The sequence below is a fragment of the Empidonax traillii genome, unplaced genomic scaffold (genome assembly GCF_003031625.1).
Source record: "Empidonax traillii isolate 1590-97213 ecotype Southwest subspecies unplaced genomic scaffold, ASM303162v1 scaffold306:size632451, whole genome shotgun sequence".
NCBI lineage: Eukaryota > Metazoa > Chordata > Aves > Passeriformes > Tyrannidae > Empidonax > Empidonax traillii.
Window position 1 is genome coordinate 242,647 of NW_020955499.1, and position 21,023 is coordinate 263,669.

General features: G+C 50.0%; 1 protein-coding gene across 3 annotated transcripts in view; it reads right to left on the minus strand.

Moving 5' to 3' along the window:
- Window positions 1-21,023, minus strand: part of LOC114061024 (plexin-A4) — a 440,892-nt gene that overhangs the window by 217,333 nt on the left and 202,536 nt on the right. For all 3 annotated transcript variants that reach the window (XM_027891006.1, XM_027891007.1, XM_027891009.1), the window contains exon 4: window positions 3,563-3,694. In XM_027891006.1, coding sequence (XP_027746807.1) covers window positions 3,563-3,694 — 132 coding nt within the window. The remainder of the gene's footprint in view (window positions 1-3,562; window positions 3,695-21,023) is intronic.

The following is a 21,023-nucleotide window of genomic DNA, read 5'->3' on the forward strand; positions in this document are numbered from 1 at the left end:
AGCTGCTTCTTGTAGCCTGATTTATAGTGACAGCTCTTTGAAGGTGTTTCGGGTTAAAGGTGCCTTGCTGGGACTGTCAGAGCCACGATAGGACTGGGACAAGCTGGAGAAATTGGATTTATCACTGTGGTTTCCACTCTTGTTGAGGACTGGTGAGTGATGGAGCCAAGTCTGGCAAAACCAGAGAGTTTGAAGCATAAAACCTATGAGGAACAGCTGTTTAACCTGGAGAAAAAGAGGCTCAGGGGGACCCTTCTGCTCTTTGCAACTACCTGAAAGGAGGTGGTGGTGTGGTGGAGGTCAGTCTCTTCTCTCAGGCAACCAGCCACAGGACAGGAGGAAATGGCCTCAAGTCGCACCAGGGGAGGTTCAGGTTGGATACTGGGAAAACTCTCTTCATTGGAAGAGCGGCCAGACATCATAACAGGCTTCCCAGGGAGGTGGTGGAGCCACCACCCCCTGGAAGTGTTCGAAGAGTGAGTGGATGTGGCACTTCCCAATATGGTTTAATGGGCGTGGGGGTATTTGGTCAAAGGTTGGACTTAGGGTCTTGGAGGTCTTTTCCAACCTTAATGATCCCACGATTCTCTGAAAAAACAGCTTTTAATGGAGCAACTATGCAGCCAAAAGAACCACTCTTATCTCTGGGGCACAGACAGGGGTGAGCCCAGCAGACAGAGGCAGGAGGAACCTCCTCCTTCCCCAGGGATGGGACCAGCCCTGGAGCCTGCCTGTCTTTAAAAAAGGTCAGGTCAAGCCATCACCCCTCCTGTCCTTCACCTCCACAGGCCTCACAATAGCACTGTGGGCAGTGAAAACCCCTGATAAGTCAGACCTTCATCCAGTTCTGAAAAGATCTGTATGACGTGCCTTGTAGGGTGGATGGGATATTTGCTCCCCAAGGCTAAGCTGTTCATAATCCTGCCTCCAGCACAACCCCTGCACCCACTCTCAGCCACCAAGGCTCTACAGATGCTAATTCATTCAAGCACTTGAAGTGTGTTGTATCATGAGCACACAGGCAGTGACTGCACTGCTGTGGTGGCAGCTCTGTCACTCACATCACTTGCTACGCCTCAGATAAAATCAGACTTGGGCAAAGGCTTTTGTAGCATTGAGTGTTTCACAAAATGGGATCAGATTTTAAATAACAACAGTCCCTGCCCTTTTCACTAACCTCTCTCACAGAGACAGCCATGAGCTTCAAAGAAGGGTGGGAGGAGATGATTGAATAAATCCCGTGGGACTCAGGGCTCCTGAGTTCTCTACAGGGCTCCATCAACAACCTGGGGCCCCATAAAAACCTGCCTAAGCTTGTGCTTTAGAATAGCCAATCACAAAAAGAACCCACTCCTGTTTAAGGGTCAGGGACATGTAGGTAGTCACCATATCAGCAAGAATATGTTCATGGAACTCTCTGGAGGAAAATCAAATCGCTCCTCTTGTTCCATATTTCATTTCTTAAGGAAGTGTGGGATTGAACATTGCTATCCCACTGGCCTTTCCTACAGAGATTTGAGAGAGTTCCCAGGTGTTATGAGCCCAGCTAGCCCAAGGGAGCCAAACATCTTGTCTCTGTAAGTCTGAAGGGCTGTACAAAGCCAGGGGTGGTATCTGAGGTGACCCGATGCCAAATGGACCTGCACAAAAAGGACACTGAGCAAATCTGAAATCAGCAGGTTGGTTATTGCCATATCGACATGCTCAAGGGCTTTGACCCCTGAGGAACCCCATTCTATGCAGAAGAAAAAGAGGAAGGGCCCACACAGTAAAAGGACATGAAAAAGGAACGGTGTCATGACCAAAGCCTCACAGGACCTCAAGCATCACCTGCCTCCAGCTTCCCACCCCATCCCAGCAGGTGACTGGGACTGTTTTCACTTCAGCACTGGAGGTGACATCCAATTCTTGCCCAGCATGGAGCAGACTGGAAAGCAATCCCAGCTCTGTCATCATGTCCTGTTCTCCTGAGTTATGACATCTCACAGCCTATTTAATGAGGATGGATGTTCAGAGTTGCTCCCCACCTCACCAAATTTTAGGTAGAGATATCCACAATAGAGGGAAATGGTCAGAGATATCACAGAGACGCGAAACACTTCAAGTGAAATGGTTCAAGCAGAAGAAGTGACACTCATAGGTTGGCAAATATAACCTTCCTACCGTGCCTGGGGAGAAGCACTAACAGCCTGTCACATCTGAGCCCTTGGATCACAGCAACCCTGTTGAACACCTCCCTCCAAAATCTCATATATCTCAGCCTTACAGCCAGGAGAAAACTCCTCTTATCTTAGGTAAAGGTTAATAATTCCATTGTTAGTCACAGTCTGGAAAACAGCCACCTGAGGAGGATATGCGGAAGGTCTATAAAATTGTGGCAGGTGAGGAAAAGATGATTATTCACTGTGGCCTTTTTAAGGCAGGGATTTGTGGGTGGTAAAACTGCCACGAGGGTGGATGAGAAGAGGGGATTTTGTGCCCCATCTCCATCCTTGAGGCCACTGACTGTTGACCACTGGTACTGTCAGAGGGTGGGAGCACCCAGTAGGTCATGGTGGGGACCTTGGTGTTGGGTAACTGGGTGATACTGGGAGGTGATCACACTGCTCTGAAGGTGGCAGGTGTCCTCCAGGCCTTTCATAAAGACAGTAAGGAGAATATCAGGTGGCTGTTTTATGTCTGGTGCCACTTACATCATCCAAGGCCGGGGTTCAGTGAATCCTGGAACATCTGTATGGGTCTCAATTGGACTAGTGACCTCCACTGAAGTGGCACTGTAGGGCATCTGCCATCACCCAAACACAATCCTTCATTGCTCCCTTGATTTCTGTGGAGCTAAAGCTCCTCCTGAGCATTTTTGAATAAAGCAGTCACAATAACTCAAGTAACCCTGCACGTCCACAAGTCTAATTATACACAGTGGATTTTTTCCTGCAAAAGTAGTTCCTCCTCCTCCCACCCCAACAGCAAACTTCCCAAGGCCAAGCGCTCTGCTGAAACCAGCTAGACTTCCATGCTGAACACCCAGATTGATCCTTCCCTGGGATCTGGCTGTTCAGCATTTTCAAAATAATACAAATAACGCGACGGGGACATCACATGAAACTTGGCCTGCACCCTGGCAGGCAGCGCCCTACACTCTCGGTCACTGTGTCTCTGAGAGGCTCCAGCCTCTCCAAAAACTCCACTTGGAGCCAAATGATTCAGCATTACACTTTTCCACGTCTGTGGCAGATGCAGCCACAGTTTGAGTGGGGGTGGAGAGCAATGTGGTACCAGCAGATGCAGCAGAAGATCCTTGTCATGCAGCCAGCGGGACGTGGACTGCACAAAGCAACGCTGGGGGTGTTTCTGCCCTCTTGGTTCTCTGCCCCTGCCCCCTAAATATTGCATCAGTGTATAAATGCAGTGGTTTCTGAGCATGAAAAACCACGAGATCAACAACAGAGCACATCTTTGTAGAAGCTGTGATCACTGTCAAAACTTCACCTGCAGACCTGATGTTCAGAGAATGATGGAGCCAAAAGCTTTCAAAGCACCATGGACTGGTGGGGTTTCTTACCTGCTTCTCGGACATGATGTAGAGGTGCTCGTGGTCCACTGAGAAGGCCATGTCCCTCAGGATGGGGCCAGTGTCCACCACCTGCACAATCTCATACTCCAGGGTGTTCTTGCTGGTGCCGTCCACACGAATCTGAAAAACAAAAGCAGGGAGAGGACATGAGCATTTTGCCTCCTTCCACTGAAAATGCACAATAATCATAGAATCACAGAATGGTTTGGGTTGGAAGGGACCTTAAAGATCATCCAATTCCAACCCCCTGCCACGGGCAGGGGACACCTTCCACTCTCCCAGGTTGCTCCAAGCCCAGTCCAGTCTGGCCTTGGACACTTCCAAGGATGGGGCAGCCAAAGCTCCTCTGGGCAACCTGTGCCAGGGCCTCACCACCCTCACAGTAATATAATCATAATAATAATCACTGGAGAAATGTATTGTGCTCCAGGTTTTTTGGACAACAACGCCTGTCACCACAAAGTGGGCTTTTCCCTGCCTCCTCACTGAAAGGACAAAGCAGATTTAACCACCTCTTCTGGTCCCATCAGCACAAGATCACCAGAGAAGAACAATCCAGGGCCTGCTTGTTTTTATCTGGCACTGTCACTGTGCCGCTGTCATTGCCTGGACAAATCTACCACGCTGAAAATGATGGCGCAAGGGAAGGATTTGTGGTGGCGATGAGCAAAAAAGATAAAAAACACACAAGAGCCTGAAGGACTGACTCACTCAAATGCTACTCAGATAATATTATTGCTCTTCTTGCTAATGTTCCACGAGGCAATACGTTATTGCAGAGTGTTCAATGCAACACAGACTATTCCTCTTGTTGATTGCACATATCAGATATTGAAATCGGTCCTGCACGAATGTGGCACCTTATGATTCCAGACACATCTCATAACAGGGTGTCACTTAGGAACATCAATAACTGGGATTATGAGGAGGAACAAGACGCACAGTTCCCAGTCTATCCCTGACTGTGATCCAGTGATAGAGATGAAAATGCAGAAAATAGCAGAGGTTTCTTTACCTGTCTAAAGATGATTTCGAGAGCTGGGTTCAAAAACCAACTGGAGAAGGTTTACAATCCCTTTTAATATATAACAATTCAGGATAAACTAGCTACTCACAGGAGTCCTTCTGGATCTTGTGAGGCTCTTTACAGCAGCAAACCCCACAGCCATGCATTTCAAGATGCATCCACATTCCTTATCTCCCTCACTATGTTTTCTCTGTGTTGCCTCTCACTTTCCGAAAATCTTCTACCCGGTAGCAACACAAACATCACAGTGTCCTTTTCTAGAAGAAACAAAGCTGTAGCAGATATGCATCTTGCTCCACATCATGATGTCCACACCTCCCTGACCAAAGTTTGCACTCATGCAGTTTGGTAGCTGAGCAAAAATCACCCTTCCCATCCAAAGGGAATAACAAGCTGTTATGGAGAACTTATGGTACCAAGACCAGATCCCACTGTTCCCTGGCACAGCCCATGAGCTTGTTCCTTCTGTATCAACCTTTCAGCCAAGAAACTGAGCCTGAATCATCTTCTGTGTTAGAAAGTCAAAGAGAAAGGAAGGGAGGGAATGGCAAAAGGGTCTGAGAAAGGCTGTATGAGCAAAGGGCAGCAAGGATTTACAGGGTCTTATCTTTGTCTTTCCTCAGTCTACTCACCTGCTGTGGGACAACAAAGAAATATGATTTCCCCGGGAAAGACATGGAAAATGAAGCAGAAAGGAGTTAGAGGGGCTCCCTGTGCCAGCAAGGGGTGGGGAGGGTGCTCAGGGATGCTCAGATCCTTCGTTCTATCCATTAACCTCCACAGAAGTGGGTGCACGTGCAGGCACTGGCTGTTGGGCTGGTCAAATGACACCAGAGGGTCTGCAGGTCGTTTGTCATCGTGATGGATCTGGTGGTGACAGCAACACATGTCTCAGCATCCACGCACAAAGAGGTCAGGGCCTGAAGCCCAACTCCGAGCATCCCTTCCTGCTGCTGGGCTCTGACTGCCTGGGGGGAAAAAAGGGCTCATTTCTGTGGTCCCTCATGGGTGAATTCAGCTCCTTCAAATCTTTCTTCTTGGAAGTGGGCACCCGATGTGAATCACCCACGAGGTCAAGGGCAAAGATGCCAACGGGCTCAGGATGAGTCATTCCCCTTAGGACAGTCAGGACAAGGGAAGGAGGGGGAAAGGGCTGCAGGTTGAGGGCGCAGGAGTCTCCCTGCTGGGGCTCTGCCCAGGGAAAGCTCAAATAACCCCACAGCAGGGGCCTTTCCCATTTCCCACTGAGGCTCTCCAGCTCCAAGTTCTCTCTCTCAGGGAGCAGTCAGTGAGCTTTGTGTGCTGTCTCCTCTCTGCCTCTCCCCCTTGTCCCTCATGGCTGCTCATCTCTGACAGAGCATCCTCACCCTCTGCTGATCCCTGTGCTAAACAAACCTCACATCTTCGCTGCTTTGACCTTGATTTTTCAGCATCATCGGGGTCAGATCTGCGGGCCACCAGATATGTAAGCAGGCAATTATCACCCCGGGGCTCAGTCACTGTCCTCAGCCTCTGCCAGGCCCCATTAGAGGGGGAAGAGCTGGGAGATGGAAAAGGCAGGCTGGAGAAACAGCCTGCTGGAGTCAACAAACCATGGAGACAGGAGGCACAGCCCCCCGGGGATCTCCCCCGTGCATTCGGGGCAGGTAAAGGATTGCAGAGGCTTCACACCGGGAACACAGAGCTCCTCGGAAGTGATTTAACAGCTATTGCCGGCCTAATTGCCTGAAAAGTCATTATTTTGCTGAGGGGGAGGGAGGGAGGGAGGGAGGAAGGAACAGGAGTTCATTCCACCGTCCATGTGCAAACACACACACACACGTGAGCTCATGCACACACACGTAAGTGCAGATACTTCTCTCCCCAGTTAAAACTAGTAGCTTAAAAAAAAAAAAAAAAAAAAAAAAATTGAGAAAAAGGCCAGAAAATCTGGCAGACATCAACCCACCCTGCACAGACCATGCAAGCCCTGAGCCAGCAATGAGGTGATTATTGGAGACTGCAGCCAGAAGTCTGGCCTTTAACTCAAGCCTTTACCTGCCTTAAACTCTGCCTTTTTTATGTTGGACCCCAGGCACGGAGCCCAAAGGATCTCCAAGTTTCCTGCACATTCTTCACAGTCCTGAGCACCAGACAACACAACAACAGTTTCTCCTTAAGAGAGATTTATTCCTGGCTCCAAGGCTCCCACCAGGGGCAGGGTAGAAAAAAAAAAAAAAAAGAAGAAAAAAAAAAGAAAATCAAAAGAAGGGGAAATGAGATGATTCTCATCAGGCGATCGTCACTAAAGTCAGGAACACAGACACAATCTCTGCTTAGGAAGCTCCCCAAGTTCCCAGCTGCAGGGAATTTGAAGCACACACCAGCCAGTTTGCTCTGTTCCTGCTCTTCTTGGCTGGCAGCAGCCACAAGCCCCACATGGAGCTGGGGTGCTGGGATGGAGAGAGCTGGACTGATACATAGGTGTTCTTACATTCAAGATGATCTTATTAGGCAGTGGGATGAGAGCCTGACTGACAGTGCACTTGGGATTGCTCCTTGAAAGAGCCTGTGAACCACGAGCACCTCTGCAAGGCAAGAGGGAGGGGAGCAGGAAGCGATGGAGGGGCTCCAAGACCACAAACAAGTCTCAAAATGCTCAGTCTACTCCAACGTCCACCGATCCACCAACACCCTCATCACCTCCACCTGCTCCCGCTGCCTAAACGTCAGTCTGGGCTCCTTGGGCCACAAGATGCTCGGCTCAGCACCCCGAGCTGCCCTGCCCTCGTTTAACCCACCACACCCGTGGGGGTTCCCAGGCACCAGCACTAATCCTGCTTCCTGGAAGGCTCCGCTCGCCGGGCTGGGCTCTGCAGAGCCGGCTGCTATTAAAACATCAGCATGATGCTTCCCGAAGGTCAGCTACCAGGGGACCCATTCTGGCAGCTGTTTGTTTGTTTGTCTGAACATTATCTGGGCCTGGGCTATTTATTTACATCCACTGAAGTATCAGACAATAAATATCCTCTCCCAGTAGCAAACAGATGCTTGCACTCGAATGTTCTGGCGAGCGCTGACTTCAAAACGATCCCCTTAATGAGCAAACAACACTATTAATCTTTAAAGGCACAGGCTCTGGCCTTCTCTGAGCTCCCACCCTGGCCATGGCTAGACCCACAGGCATCCTGGCAAGCAGCCCAATGGTCTGGGAGATGAAAGAAGGTGGAAGATACCTTCTATCACTCAACTGGTGCTTTTCAGCGTTATCTGGGTCTCCCCAGCTGCTGAGGGATCCATGGGAGGGTGATGCTTCAGCACAGTTTCCCCATCAAGTTGGTGGCAGATGCCTCAATGGCACTCCTAATAGGGAGATGGGGTTTGGGATCATAGAGTTGTTGAAGAGAGGGACACAATACCCTGCTCCAAATCCTGGGGATGGACTCAAAATGGTCAGAGAAAGAGCAGGGGGGTTGGAGAACAAGGAAGGAATTGGTGGTAGCAGGAACTTAGTGCCTTTGCTGGAAGATAAACCATAATTAGGGCAGAAAGAAAATATCTGTAAGCTCACCAGAGCCACAGAAACACCTGCCTTCCAGACTGGAACATCAATCCCATCCTATGGTCTGAGAGGGACATGCAGCTTTGTCATCACGTTATTCCTCCCTGTAAAGGGGCACTTCCTGCTAAAATCCATTCACACCAGGTGTACTTCAGGAGCTTTTCTTCAGACCTGTCAAAGCCTGATCCTATTGACTGGATCAATGTTTGGAGCACGTTAGCACCACCCAGTTTTGGTCTAATTGAGAAAAAGGCACTGGCACATGTTGCTCAGAGGGGTTTTATACATCCCTGGAAGTGTTCAAGGCCAGGTTGGATGGGGCTTGGAGCAGCCTGAGATAGTAGAAGGTGTCCCTTCAAAATTAGCTCCAGACTCAATTCAGAAACCCACTCCTAAACCCAGACTCCTGCTGCTACCTCACTTCTATTTTATTGCCTGAGCAGCTTGGACTGCTCTCTGGCAGAAAAAAAAAAAAAAAAAAAAAAAAGGATCATTTCCACTGTGCCAACAGGGCTCAGCTGTTTCCTACGCCTCTAAAACCACCCCCTCCTTCCCAGACCACCATTCCTGGCCCAGCAGAGTCAAAACAAGATCCCCTTCAATTCATATCTCCCTATAAAGCACTTGAAAACCATGCAGGGCTGGTGAGAGCGTGGCTGGGAGCAGGACCTCTATGCCCAGCTGGGCAGGGCAGCGGGAGCAGCCGCCGGGTGGATGGTGGTCATTACAAATAATTAAATGAATAACTAAGCAGAAGAGGAGCCTGGTGAACCATGGCCAACCCTTCCCTCCCCACCACTCTGCTTTTGTGCAGCGTCAGCAGCCCCTAGGCTGGTGAACTTAAAAGGGAATTCATCATCTCGTGCCCCAGCGCTTCCAGCCGGTGCTCCAGCAGCTCCAGCTCAAGGCGTGCTGGTGGTTTATTTTGGCCATGAAATTGCCCCAGCTCCCAAAGGAGGTGATTAAATGGCTGCCAGGAAGATTGCAAGGGTGGTTTTCCAAGGAAAAATCCTTCCTCGAGCCCTGCTTCCTCTGCCTGGGTGCAAGGGAGCAGCCACAGCTGTGGCACTGCCTTGGAGAGGAGGAAAAATGTTTTGGGGCAGGGAAAACCAGACCTGGGAGGACAAGATTTGCCCTTGCCATGCCCTGAGGCATCCTTCCTTTATCATGTCTGACTCTCCTTCCTGCATGGCATCTCCTGAAATCCTCATCATTATTCCTCACTATTGGATTAAGGACCTGCAAACAGCATTTCCAGGAGCTCCAAGCAGCCCTGGAGTCCAGCACATCAATCCAGGCTGCTCTGAGCAGTGCCCAGCCCTGGCCTTACGACTGCACAGGGGCTGCTAATACTTCATTGCTTTTCCAATATCAGTTCCTCCCTGCTTTATGAACTTAATGTTCCCCAGTGGACACTGGGACTGCTGGCTGCTGTTCCTGGCGTGGAGAGGGGGCAAAGACACAGCAGGCAGCGTATGATCTAATGTCAGGCTGTTATGGTGATCATCTACTCCTGCTTTCCCATTGATCTGGGCTCCATGATGTAGCTCTATTGATCAAAGACAGGGAAGGGGCCGGTGACACTCCATGTTCCTCCCATTTTCCCTCTTATTTCCAGTAAAATAATCTGTTCTAATTTGCCTAAAGCCCATTAATTGGGAGATCAATTCCTAATAAAACATGGCATTTCAATAGCCCTGTCCATCTACTGATCCAAAAGGCCTTTAGAAACACTAATTGAAAAAGCAAGGGGTGAGGTGTCTTTAACTTGTGCCTAATAGTCTGAGCCAGCAGCTCTCTCTCTCTCTCTCTCTCTCTCTGCTCCTGGACAGGTGTTTGGAAGTGCTGCTTGCATGGACAGTGCCAGCCCATCCAAGTATAGATCTCAGAGCACCTTCAGCCATGTGGAGAGCAGGAGCCTGGAAAACCAGGTGTTTAGTGTTCTTCACACTCATGGTTTCAGTGCTGTCCAGACCTCAGTGTGTCGTGATGTATAATGGTTTGGGTTGAAAAGGAGCTTAAAGATCATCCAGTTCCACCCCCTGCCATGGGCAGGGACACCTTCCACTGCCCCAGAGTGCTCCAAACCCCGTCCAACCTGGCCTTGGACACTTCCAGGGATCCAGGGGCACCCACAGCTTCTCTGGGCAACCTTTGCCAGGTCCTCCCCACCATCACAATAAAAAAAATTCCTTCCTACTATCTCATCTAAATTTCTCCACTTTTATATTAAAGCCCTCCTCCTTGTCCTATTACCATCTACCCACGGAAAAGTTGCTCTCCCAGTGTGTAGGTACAGCTGTAGGTACACACATCTGCTCCACACAGCTGAAGGGACAGTAAAGCAGGATGGCTTTGCAATCCCTTCAGGTTCCTGGTTTGTATTTCTTCTGTCCAGACCTAAGTGATAGAATCATGGTTGGAAAAGACCTCCAAGATCATCCAGTCCAATCTTTGACTGAACAGCTCTGATTGTTGGCAAGCAAGCAAGCAAGACTTGTTTGCTACAGCAGCAGCCAAGGAGGATGGTTCTACCCCCCTTTTCCACCCACAGAGTTCCCAGGGCTTTTTTGTCCCAGCAGCAAACACAGGGAGTTTCAAGAAAACAGCTTTCCTGGAATAACTGCTGGCTAATCCCTGTCATCTGCAGGCACTGCACTGTAATCCTCCCTCCTCACACCCTTGGCTGGGTCCTGGCAGGGACACGAGTGGCTGCACTGGGCAGGGGCACGGGGTCTAATCCCTGCAGAGGAGTCACCCACTGACCTCGTGTAATCCAGCCAGGCTGAAAAACTGGGTTAAACAGAGATGTTTGACCAGACTGCTGGAGAGGAGATCACCCTTGCACAGCAGAGGAGGGTTCCTCTTGCTTCAGGAGGTCCAGGAGACGCATGGGACGAGATGCTGATGGGCATCTGGTTTCTTTTATGGGGAGATGTGGGTCACCAGGCCTTGACATGGCTACTGGATGCTCCAGTTTTGTGGTGGGTGAGTCTCACCAAGCAGATCAAGCACACTGGGATACACTGGAATCGTAGAATGACAGAACGGTTTGGCTTGGAAAGGACCTTAAAGGCCATCTCATTCCAAATCCTCTGCCATGGACAGGGACACCTTTCACTAAACCCTGTTGCTCCAAGCCCCATCCAACCTGGCCTTGAATAATTCCAGGGATGGGCCAGCCCACAATATCTCTGTGTCAAGGTGTCACCACCCTCACAGTCAAGAATTCCTTCCTAATATGAAGTCTAAATCTATCCTCTGTTGGCCGAAAGCCACTGAAACTCCAGCTTTGGGCCAGAGCATCCTTCCAGCCAGAAGACAAATTCCTAGTTGATAGAGATCCCCTTTGTTCCACAGCCCACAGCACATGACTACTGTGCCATCCCACTGTGGTTCCCGAAATCCCCATGAACATTTACGGGAAGAGACACTCCTGGCTGCAACGGAATTACGATTTAAATTAGACAGAAATAAAAGACCGACCTTTCATTCTGGGCTTGGACATCACCTAACTCAGAGGGTTTATGACTGCTGCTCCCAGCACCATAAAAATAATAATTACAGCTTGAAGTGTGTCCAGTCAGGCTGTCCCTGAACTGCAGGTCTCATCCCAGTGAAACAGTTACAGAGATGGAAAGAGTGGGAAAGAGGAGATGACCAGGTCCTTCTTCTCCCTCACCAGGGAGAGCGTGTCAGGTATGTGCAGCTTTCACATTCATGAGCCAATTGACAGATGACATCATTTTTGAGAGCGTGGTTTACACACACTCCCCTGGCGCTCCCTGATTGATAAATTAGACACTCATGAGCCATGTGCTAATCAATGCAAATCATTAGTTTGTAACAACACAAGGCAGGCTCGGCAGAGCTCATTTTTCAAGGTAATGGCCTGCCAGGAGATCAGTGTTCAGCAACCAGCCCTGCCAGGCAATCCATTAACAGGCTGCTGGCACTCACCTATGGCACAGGGCTGAGGTCTTGCTGTCCATTCCCCAGAAAGGACTGGGCTGTGCTGCTCAGTGCAGCAGTCAGAGCCCTGAACCTGCAATTCCTCCTCCTTCCTCTCCACGAGGCATCCCAGCCCCTGGCTCCCCTGGCAGTGGCCACCCTAGACCCGGACATTCAAAGTGCTTGTGCTCCTGTAGCGCCTGAACACTTCTCCTTTGCTTATCCCAACTCTGAAACATAAAATAAAACTCCCTTGAGCCTGAAATGTTGTGCACTGTCCTCCATCAGTGGAAAACGAGAGAGGGCACTCAAGGCATTGAGCTGCAGGTACGTCCTAGGAAACTCCATGCTGGCATCTCTAAGGGTTGATGGCATCAGGCTGTGCTTGGCCATAGGAAGAGGCCATTTGAACCCTCCAGATGCCAGATTTGCTATCCAAATTTTGGCTTCAGGCTATTACAAGAGCTGTCAGCTGAGCAGGTACTTGAGAGAATAAAACCACATCGGGGAAAAACCTGCCCCCCACTGACCGTTCTGCTGGAGCAGTGGGACAACTCTGCTCCTTCCCCACAGGAGCCTGTACAGCCTCTGTGTCCGCTTCCCAAGCTCCACAGGATTTCAATCCCACGGGCAACAGAGCAGCCTCTTCGTCCAGGGGGTCACTTTATCAGTCACACATCCAACCACAGGTGCTCTGCAGAGCAACTCCAGGTCCTTCATGGAGAATAAAGATTCTCATTTGACATTCCCAGAGGTAAAGTTCAGCGCTCACAGAGAGGGTCCTGCTGCTGGATGCTCATATTTGTGATCCCAGTGGATAATCTCAAAGGTCATCTTAGTGCCACTCCAGCACTTTTTTTTTTTTTTCTCCTAAACTGTTGGAAATTCATTTCCACTGCCAACATTTTGGGAACTTGCTACGTTTTAAATATTTACCCTGTTACTGCTATCACTCCTGGTTCTTCATGAGCAGACAGGAAAAGGATGCTTTGAGTCACAGTGGCTCTGACTGAGATGAAAGGATCAGAAAAAAAAAAAGATGAAAATTAAATTTTTACATACAAGAACATGGGTGTCAGTTCATGAGGTGCAGAACCCCACATGCTCCCCAAACTTGGTCAGCTCTAAAACGGTAGAGAAAAATAATCCAGACAAGCAGCAATACCAGAAAGACTGATAGCCCTGCGTGGTTTTGGTTCAGAAATACCCAGAAGTGCAGCGTGTGTGCATATGGGACTGACCAGAGACAAAGATCTCAACGCAGTTGGCCTGGAGTCCAAATCCTTGTGTGGGACGGCTCAGAAACTGAGGCAGGGAGTAATACGGGGATGGAATGAAGGCAGATGGATCCCAACATGGGCTGGATCATGAACACAAGCCCTTTATAAGTGTCTGTTCATGAGAGAGGGACCAGATTCCTCGCAGGGATGAGCTCATCGCGCCGCGCCGGGAACGCGGTGACCCCGAGGGGTTGGGAGTCCTGCGGAGGGGGGTGGGTAGAGCAGCACCACAAAGGGCCCTTTGACTGCGGCCAGACGGGGTGAGCTTCGAGACACCCACGGGCCCTCACGGCACTTTGGCACTTGGGAGGGAGCCAGATGCCCTCTGGCAACGAAATGTGTGTGGAGACCCCGGGCACCGGCATGGGCACACGGGCAGCACAGCAGCAGGAGAGGGGGTGGGAATATTTCAGCAGGAAAAACAGGGGGGGGTGTGGAGACACCCAGCAACACTCGCACACAGCAGGCTCACCTGCCTGGGTTGAGGATTCACTCACCGACGGATCATCACGACCAAGGGGTGATGTAAAGATGAGCACACGCGTGCACTGGCTGCATAAAATCACAGAATCGTGGAGTGTTTGGGTTGGAATGGACCTTTAAAGGTCATTTAGTTCAACACCCAGGGACATTTCAACTAGATGAGATTGCTCAGAGCCTTGTCCAACCTGGACTTGAATGTTTCCAGGGATGGGGCAGCCACCAATCCTTTGGGTAAAGTGTGCCAGTGATTCGCCACTCTCATTGTAAAAAAAATTCTTTATATCTAATCTAAATGGACCCTCCTTCAGTATAAAACCATCACAAAAAAGATGTCCTTATATCTAATCTATATCTAATCTAAATGGAGGTCTAAACCATCACCCCTTGTCCCCTCAAAACAGGCCCTGCTGAAACATTCACACCCAGCAGAGTGTGGGGTGGGAACACACGTGGAGAGCACAGGAATCCCCTCGAAAGGATCTGCTCCCTGTAGCAGATAACACAGGGAATCTGATCCCAGCAGGGGCATTTGCACACCTCGGCTGGAGCGGTGCCCTGTGCAGCTCCAGGCATCAGCGAGGGCAACGAACTCAATCACAGCCTGTCACATCCAATCTTGGAGATAGACCAACACATTTGCAATTTCCCTTTGCAGGCATAACAGAGGCAGAGCAAAGCTGCTGCTTTGCTGAGGATTTGGGCATTTTCTCCACTTTCTCTAAAAAAAAAAAAAAATAAAAAAAAAAAATCAAAAAATCGTGTCCCAGAGATTGTATCGCTGGGCAAAGTGAGATTGGCTGTTCTTGTGCTGATATTTGTGTCAGGTGCTGGTGCTAAATGACTGCAGAGATGCAGAGAGAGATGGGCTGTGAGTGCACCACTGAAAAGAGAAGTCTGGGATCCAGAGCTCCTTCCTCACTCCCCAGCTAAGAACTACGGGTTTGGGTGGGTTTGGGTGGAGCGGTGGCCTGGCAACAATTCCCGTCAGCAAAGTGGGGACAGGTTATCTGCAAGGGGAACCTGAAAGAAAAGCTCTCCAAGGAAATCAGCCAGCCCAGACTCTTCCCCCCAGTCCCTTTTGTCTCTTGACATCCCTGGGGCTAAGGCTGAGACAATGAGGTCCCCACATATCTCTGGGTCCCAGCCCCACTGGCAGGGCTGTGCTCAGCAAAGGTTATTGTAATGCAGTTGCTGATTCTTTCAGCTCCTGGGCTTCTCAATGCCAAGGTGACCTATTAAGAACTTAATATCAGATAAAAAAACATCCCTTGAAGCTTTTTTTTTTTTTTTTTAACCTTCATAATCTATGTTTTTCCACAGAAAATAATAGGAGGAGAGAAAAAGAGAAAGTGAATGCTTATCTTCCAATATTGCCTCAGATAAAAGGGAAGTACCATCTGGGGACAAAACCTCACATTTGACCTTTCTCCCCTTTCATGCAAACAGCCAGAAAACTGATCCAGCACTGAAACAGTGGACGAGGCCTCATCCATTCACCTCCCACAGATTGCTCCTCCGCTGAAAGGTGGTCCCAGCAAGTCCCACCTCTTCCATCAGCCAACTTCCATCAAGACCAAATCCCTCAACAGCCCTCTCTGCTCAGCTGGGTCTCACTGAGGCCTTTGGATTCCTCTCATCACCCTTCAGTCAGGCCCTCCTTAATGACCCAAAGATGTCTCTCACTGCTTTTTTTTTCTTCCAAGAACACCAGACAATTTGCTGGTTCTCTCCAATACAGACTCATAGAATGGTTTGGGTTGGAAGTGACCTTAGAGATCGTCTCATTCCAACCCCGCTGCCATGGGCAGGGACATCTTCCCTGGAGGGATTGCAAAGATGTGGCACTCAGGGATATGGTTCAGTGGTGGTCTTGGTAGTCCTGGACTCGATGATCTTAGAGGTCTTTTCCAACCTTAACAACTCTATTATTCTATGATTTTAATTATTGCCTCCAACAGCGTAAGAATGGCACGTATCTCCAGACCCTTAATCACAGGGGCCCCTTGTACATCAATCAGAATTATCCAAATGTGTATTCAAACCCCTTGATTGAATTATCCAAAAGTAATTCAGACGAATTTAAAAATAACAGCGTGGCAGGCACATTTTTAATGCCAGTAAATCACCAGCCGAGGCCATCAGTGTGAAGTCCCCATTCACAGAGAGACAAAAGGTGCAGAGGGTGAGGATGGATGGCAGGGAGCGATCTCCTCACAGCCAAGCACAACCCCAGCATCTGCAGATCATCAGACCAGGTCTGTAGGAGAGAAGCTGATCACCCCATGGAGGAATCAGAGCCCTCCATGCACACTTAAAAGGATTAGGAGGCCTGCAGGGAATGCCCTAAGGAGCTGTATGGCACAGAGGGCAAGGCACAAGGCATGTTCAAGGGAGAATTAAGAGAGCCAGAGGGATTTAGGAGGTGAACACTGACATATCATTCCACTTAGGCAGAGGTAGGGGGCTCCTGGGAGAGGAGAAAGGCTGCCTGAGCCGTGTAGTTTGGCTGCCAAGCTGGGAATCATATCCTGGATCAAGCTGTTGGGGAGTTTAAGTTGCCTCATCAAAGGGGTTAGAATGGGGTTCATGAGCTTAACACAACCTTACAGCACTGGTCCTGCCCAGAACATCTTGTCCATAGGAACTGCAGGTGAAACAGGGAAAATCAGAAGGTAGAGAGTCTGGAAAAGCTGAACACAAAAGGGAGGGACTCTGAGAGACCATGTCTAGGGATGCTTTAGCTGGACCAAATAATTGACAAGGACCACAGCCCAGCAGGAGAGTCAGAGCAGAGCTGAGGGTCACTGTCCTTCCAAAAGGACCAGCTTTCAGGTCTGCAGCTCCCTTTGGGCCTCATACCTTCCCCAAAACACTTTATTTACATCTGTCAGTACCAGAGCAATGTCCTGCCTGAGACAAGGCATCTGTTACTTTTCTAGTTTAAGAGATTGAGATGTCTGAGCTGCAAAAGTAGCATCCCATGATTTGCAGGACTCTTCCATCCTCTAAAGTTCTGTGGTCTGCTATTTACAGACACAGTTCATTATCTTTATGTAAGTCATTTATACCTGGCCACGTATCAGTGGAGACCAATGAAAAGGTCCTGCCTGAAAACTTCTGAGGACAAAGTGCAAGTGGTTCCTCCCAGGGCAGATACTGTGCCCCAGGCACTGCTGCTGAGCTGTGTGTCTGAACAGCAGATTTTAGGAAAAGGCCAGGACTACTTCCCTAAGATGCTCATGGCACTGCTCTGTTTGAGGTCCCTGGGGTGCCCAGAAAGGATCTTTTCCCGTTATCCTGAACGTGGCAGTCAAGGCAGTGAGCCTGCAGCAAGCTCAGCTGCACCGTTGGGGATGAAAAGGTGATGGAAGAACAGGCTGGGCATGATGTCCTGTCTCCATAACCATCACCTACTCCCCGTGGGTCAGGGAGGGACAGCAAGAGCGTGTTGCTCACAGGAGCAGAGGGATCACTTTCCTCTGGGACCTGGGGGTAACCCAGGCGATGAAACCCTACCCAAAGCCATTCTGACATCAGGTCGTGGCTCGAGACAAAGCAAGGTCAGGAGTTCAGCATCAATACAGCGAGTGCCAGTCAGGACACAAAAGCTCAGGGATCAGATGTACCTGCCAAGGGCTGCTTGGGAGGGAGGGCATTGAGACGCATAATTACCGCTCCTTTCATCTGTGCTGCCCTTCCCCTCGGTTCACACGGGCTCTCCTGGCTTTGCCCTGGCACAGGGTGCCCCTGAGCAGCGTCCCAGCCAAGGCACCCCCTCCTCAGCCACACCAAAAAGAGGGTGGCACAGGAACTGAATGGTAAGGGTGTCAAAGCTTAACCCCTCCCTGTTCACTGAAGGCAGAACTACCCATAAGAACAACCAGTAATTTCTGTGATCTGCTCCAGCTTTGTGCTGGAAGAAATCACAGACTCACAGAGTGATTTGGGTTGGCAGGGTCTTAAAGATCATCCTGTTCCAACCCCTCTGCCATGGGCAGGGACACCTTCCACTATCCCAGGTTGCTCCAGCCTGGCCTTGGACACTTTCAGGGATCCAGGGGCAGCCACAGCTTCTCTGGGCAGCCAGTGCCAGGGCCTCCCCACTCTCACAGTAAAGAATTTCTTCTTAATATCTAATTTAAATCCGCCCTCCTTCAGCTTAAAGCCATTCTCCTTTGTCCTGTCCCTCCAGGCCCTTGTCCCAAGTCCCTCTCCAGCTCTCTTGGAGCCCCTTTAGGGATTGGGAGGGGCTCTAAGTCTCCCTGGAGACTTCACTCCTCCAGGCTGGGCACCCCCAGCTCTCCCAGCCTGTCAACAAGGTTATCACAGATTTACACACCAGTAGCAGCAGGGACTCCAGAGGAATGTGGTGGACTGGTGACCACAGCTGAAAAAAAAAAAGAGGACCTCAAACCTCCAAAGTAGGAGTCACTCCTTTTTCATGAAGTCCTGACAGATTGAGTTAGTGCTGAACTTTCTTATTCCCAAGATCTGGGGTGTTACTGAGTCAAATCCCGAGTCAAGGACCCATAATGCGCAAAAATCCCATGTATTTTGAAGTAGACAACGATCTTCACCCAAACAACAGCTTGAAACATGGGCAACGCTGAGGATTTGCTGGAAAACAGACCTCTTACTGGAATTGCAGTTTGCCCCCTCTTTCCCAAAGCCTGGTCTCATTTTTAGGTAAAGCTTTCACGTTTCCAGGACTTTGCTCTGGTGAAATTATATCAGTTCCATGAAACTGAAACAAAGCACAGCAACCTCAGGTTTGGAGATCTTCACCCTCCCTCGAGGATGCTGCAGAGAGCCCTCGGGAAAACACATTGACAAGTGCCCGGAGCTGCCTTGTTTTATTCCCTCTCTCCAGATCTGCCTCAGAGGGCAGAAAAGGGAGGGGGGGAAAGGCTTTTTAATAGTTATTTAACCAACCCGTAACAGGTTGCATCAAAGATTTGCTTGGTCCACCGGAGATAGAGAAAAAAAGCGGAGGAGGTGAGGGGCTCTGCCTGACCATCCAGCACAAAAGGAGGGGGAAGGAGAAGGGGTTGGGGATGGGCTGTCAATTGTTTTCGGTAACTCCTAACCCAAAATGCTCCTTTTTTTGGCAGAAGCTTCTCCACGTGTGCAGCAGATGGCGCAGCTGCAGTAGCTGTCCCGCTGCCACCCACTGTCCCCACTGTCCCCATGCCAGCCCCGGGACCGTCCCAAAGCACATCCCTCTCTATCCGGGGGTCTAATCCCACCCTTTTTTGGCTGAGCCTTGCACTGGGCAGCTCCCAGTGCTGGGTTTTAGCACTCTCTGAGCAGTTTACAGGGATGAAAGCGGGTCACCAGCTGTCCCAAAGAAGGGGGGGACAGTCCATAAGGGATGCAGGAGGCACAACTCCATCATACAGAGATGGATGTGCCATAAAACCCCATAACATCGGCACCCCCTGGGACACTGGCATCATTCACCGCCCTGAGCTCAGCCTGAGCCCTCCAGCCCTCCCTGGGATGTTTAAAACAGGGTGAGACAAAGGACAAGCTACAAAACGGGCCGTGGGGAGCAATCCTGCGGTGGCTCAGGTGCTTCATTTCCATACCAGGAGGGAAGAGCCACGTCCAGAGTGCAGGGTGATGCCAGTCTGGGGGGGATGGAGCCCAGAGCCCGACCAGCTGCCCCATGAGCCAGCAGCCAACCCCCTCCCACTGCCTGCACCCTTCTGCATTCATGGGAGAAGACTGGAGCTTCTCATCCTGCAATGGTTCCCACTGGACTCCTATTTCTGTCTGGGAGTGACAGAGGAAGGCAGTGTGAAGCCTTTATTTTTGGGACTCCAGGCTATCTTTGCGGGCTTTGTTGTTTAAAGGGACGTGCCCGCTCCCTTCATGACAATCAGCTGCTTCTTCTCTCATCTTCAAAGGCTGAAGCTAAATCTCATCACGCTGCCAATTTTATCCCCGGCCATCAACCCCCCCCTCCCAGCCCTTTGGTGTTGAGGGGGAGGGCCTGATCCTTATTTTTTTCCCTTTCTCTCCTCTCTCTTGGAGGACTAGATGGTCACTTCTGAAAGGGAGAAATCCCTGTCTGTACGCAGATCTTTTGGCTGTTGGGAAAGAAAACACCGAGGGGAAAATGTTACTGTGTGTGTGGAAACATCTTGGCTGTTGTTGGCAAACTACAAGAGGAGAGACAAGGGGCAGGAAGGAGAAAGAGTTAAAGAAGTTTTTTTGGTGAGGAAGTGGCCATGTGCTTTATCTCCATCGACAGTTGCCTTTTCCCACTCATCCCCCAAACTGGGAGCTCCGCAAAGCTTCCTGCCCTTGGCCCATGGCCTTGGGAGCAGAGTGGAGACAGCCACGAGCAGGCTGCCAGCCATCCAGCTGCCACTTTTGTCCCTGTGGCAGCACTAAAAGCACAGCTGGGAAACCTCTGGGAGGGGGTTGTTCCTCCTTTTTTTTTATTATTTTTTTTCTTTACTTTTTTATTCCTAGAACAGTCACTTATTTCTTTTTCCTGGAAGCACATTTTTCAAATCCAAATTTGCCCAACCCTCCTGTGAAAGTCGCTGCGTTTCTTCCCGACAGCCACAGGGTGTCAGCAGCTCTATGGAGTGGGTTCCTATAGGAATCCCAATTTCCTGAGATGTCCCAGAGCTGGAGCAATGCTTTGGGAAGGGTCTCATCCTGCCCTGTCCTCCCATCAGCGGGCAAAGAAGAGCCTTGTCCCACAGGGTGCTTCCCAGGATTTGCTCCAAGCCCACAGCACAGAGAATTTGGGGGATTTTAGGGCAAGAGATGTCAGTTCTTCACCCACGGAGAAATGAACCCAAAAAATCCAAAGTGATCCATGAGTTGGTGACATATCCTGGACTTAGGAGGGCTTTGAGGGGCAACTGGAGGTCTGGAAGGGGAAAAAAATCCAGAGGTGACAGGGATGACATAAAGATGGGCTAAATTCCCAAATTCCCGTGTTTCCGAACATCTGAAGCCAAGTCCTGGGAAATATTATCCAGGGGACTTCAGGGGGATTGGGGACAGCCAAGTCAGACCCCAAACATCACCTTGATGGCCTCATTAGTGCATGGTTGGGTGTTCCTAACCAGCAACAAGGAGTTCTGCCATGTTCCACCCGGGAGTTTAAAGACACCCTTTGCCTTTCCAGCTTCACTCAGGAAGGGA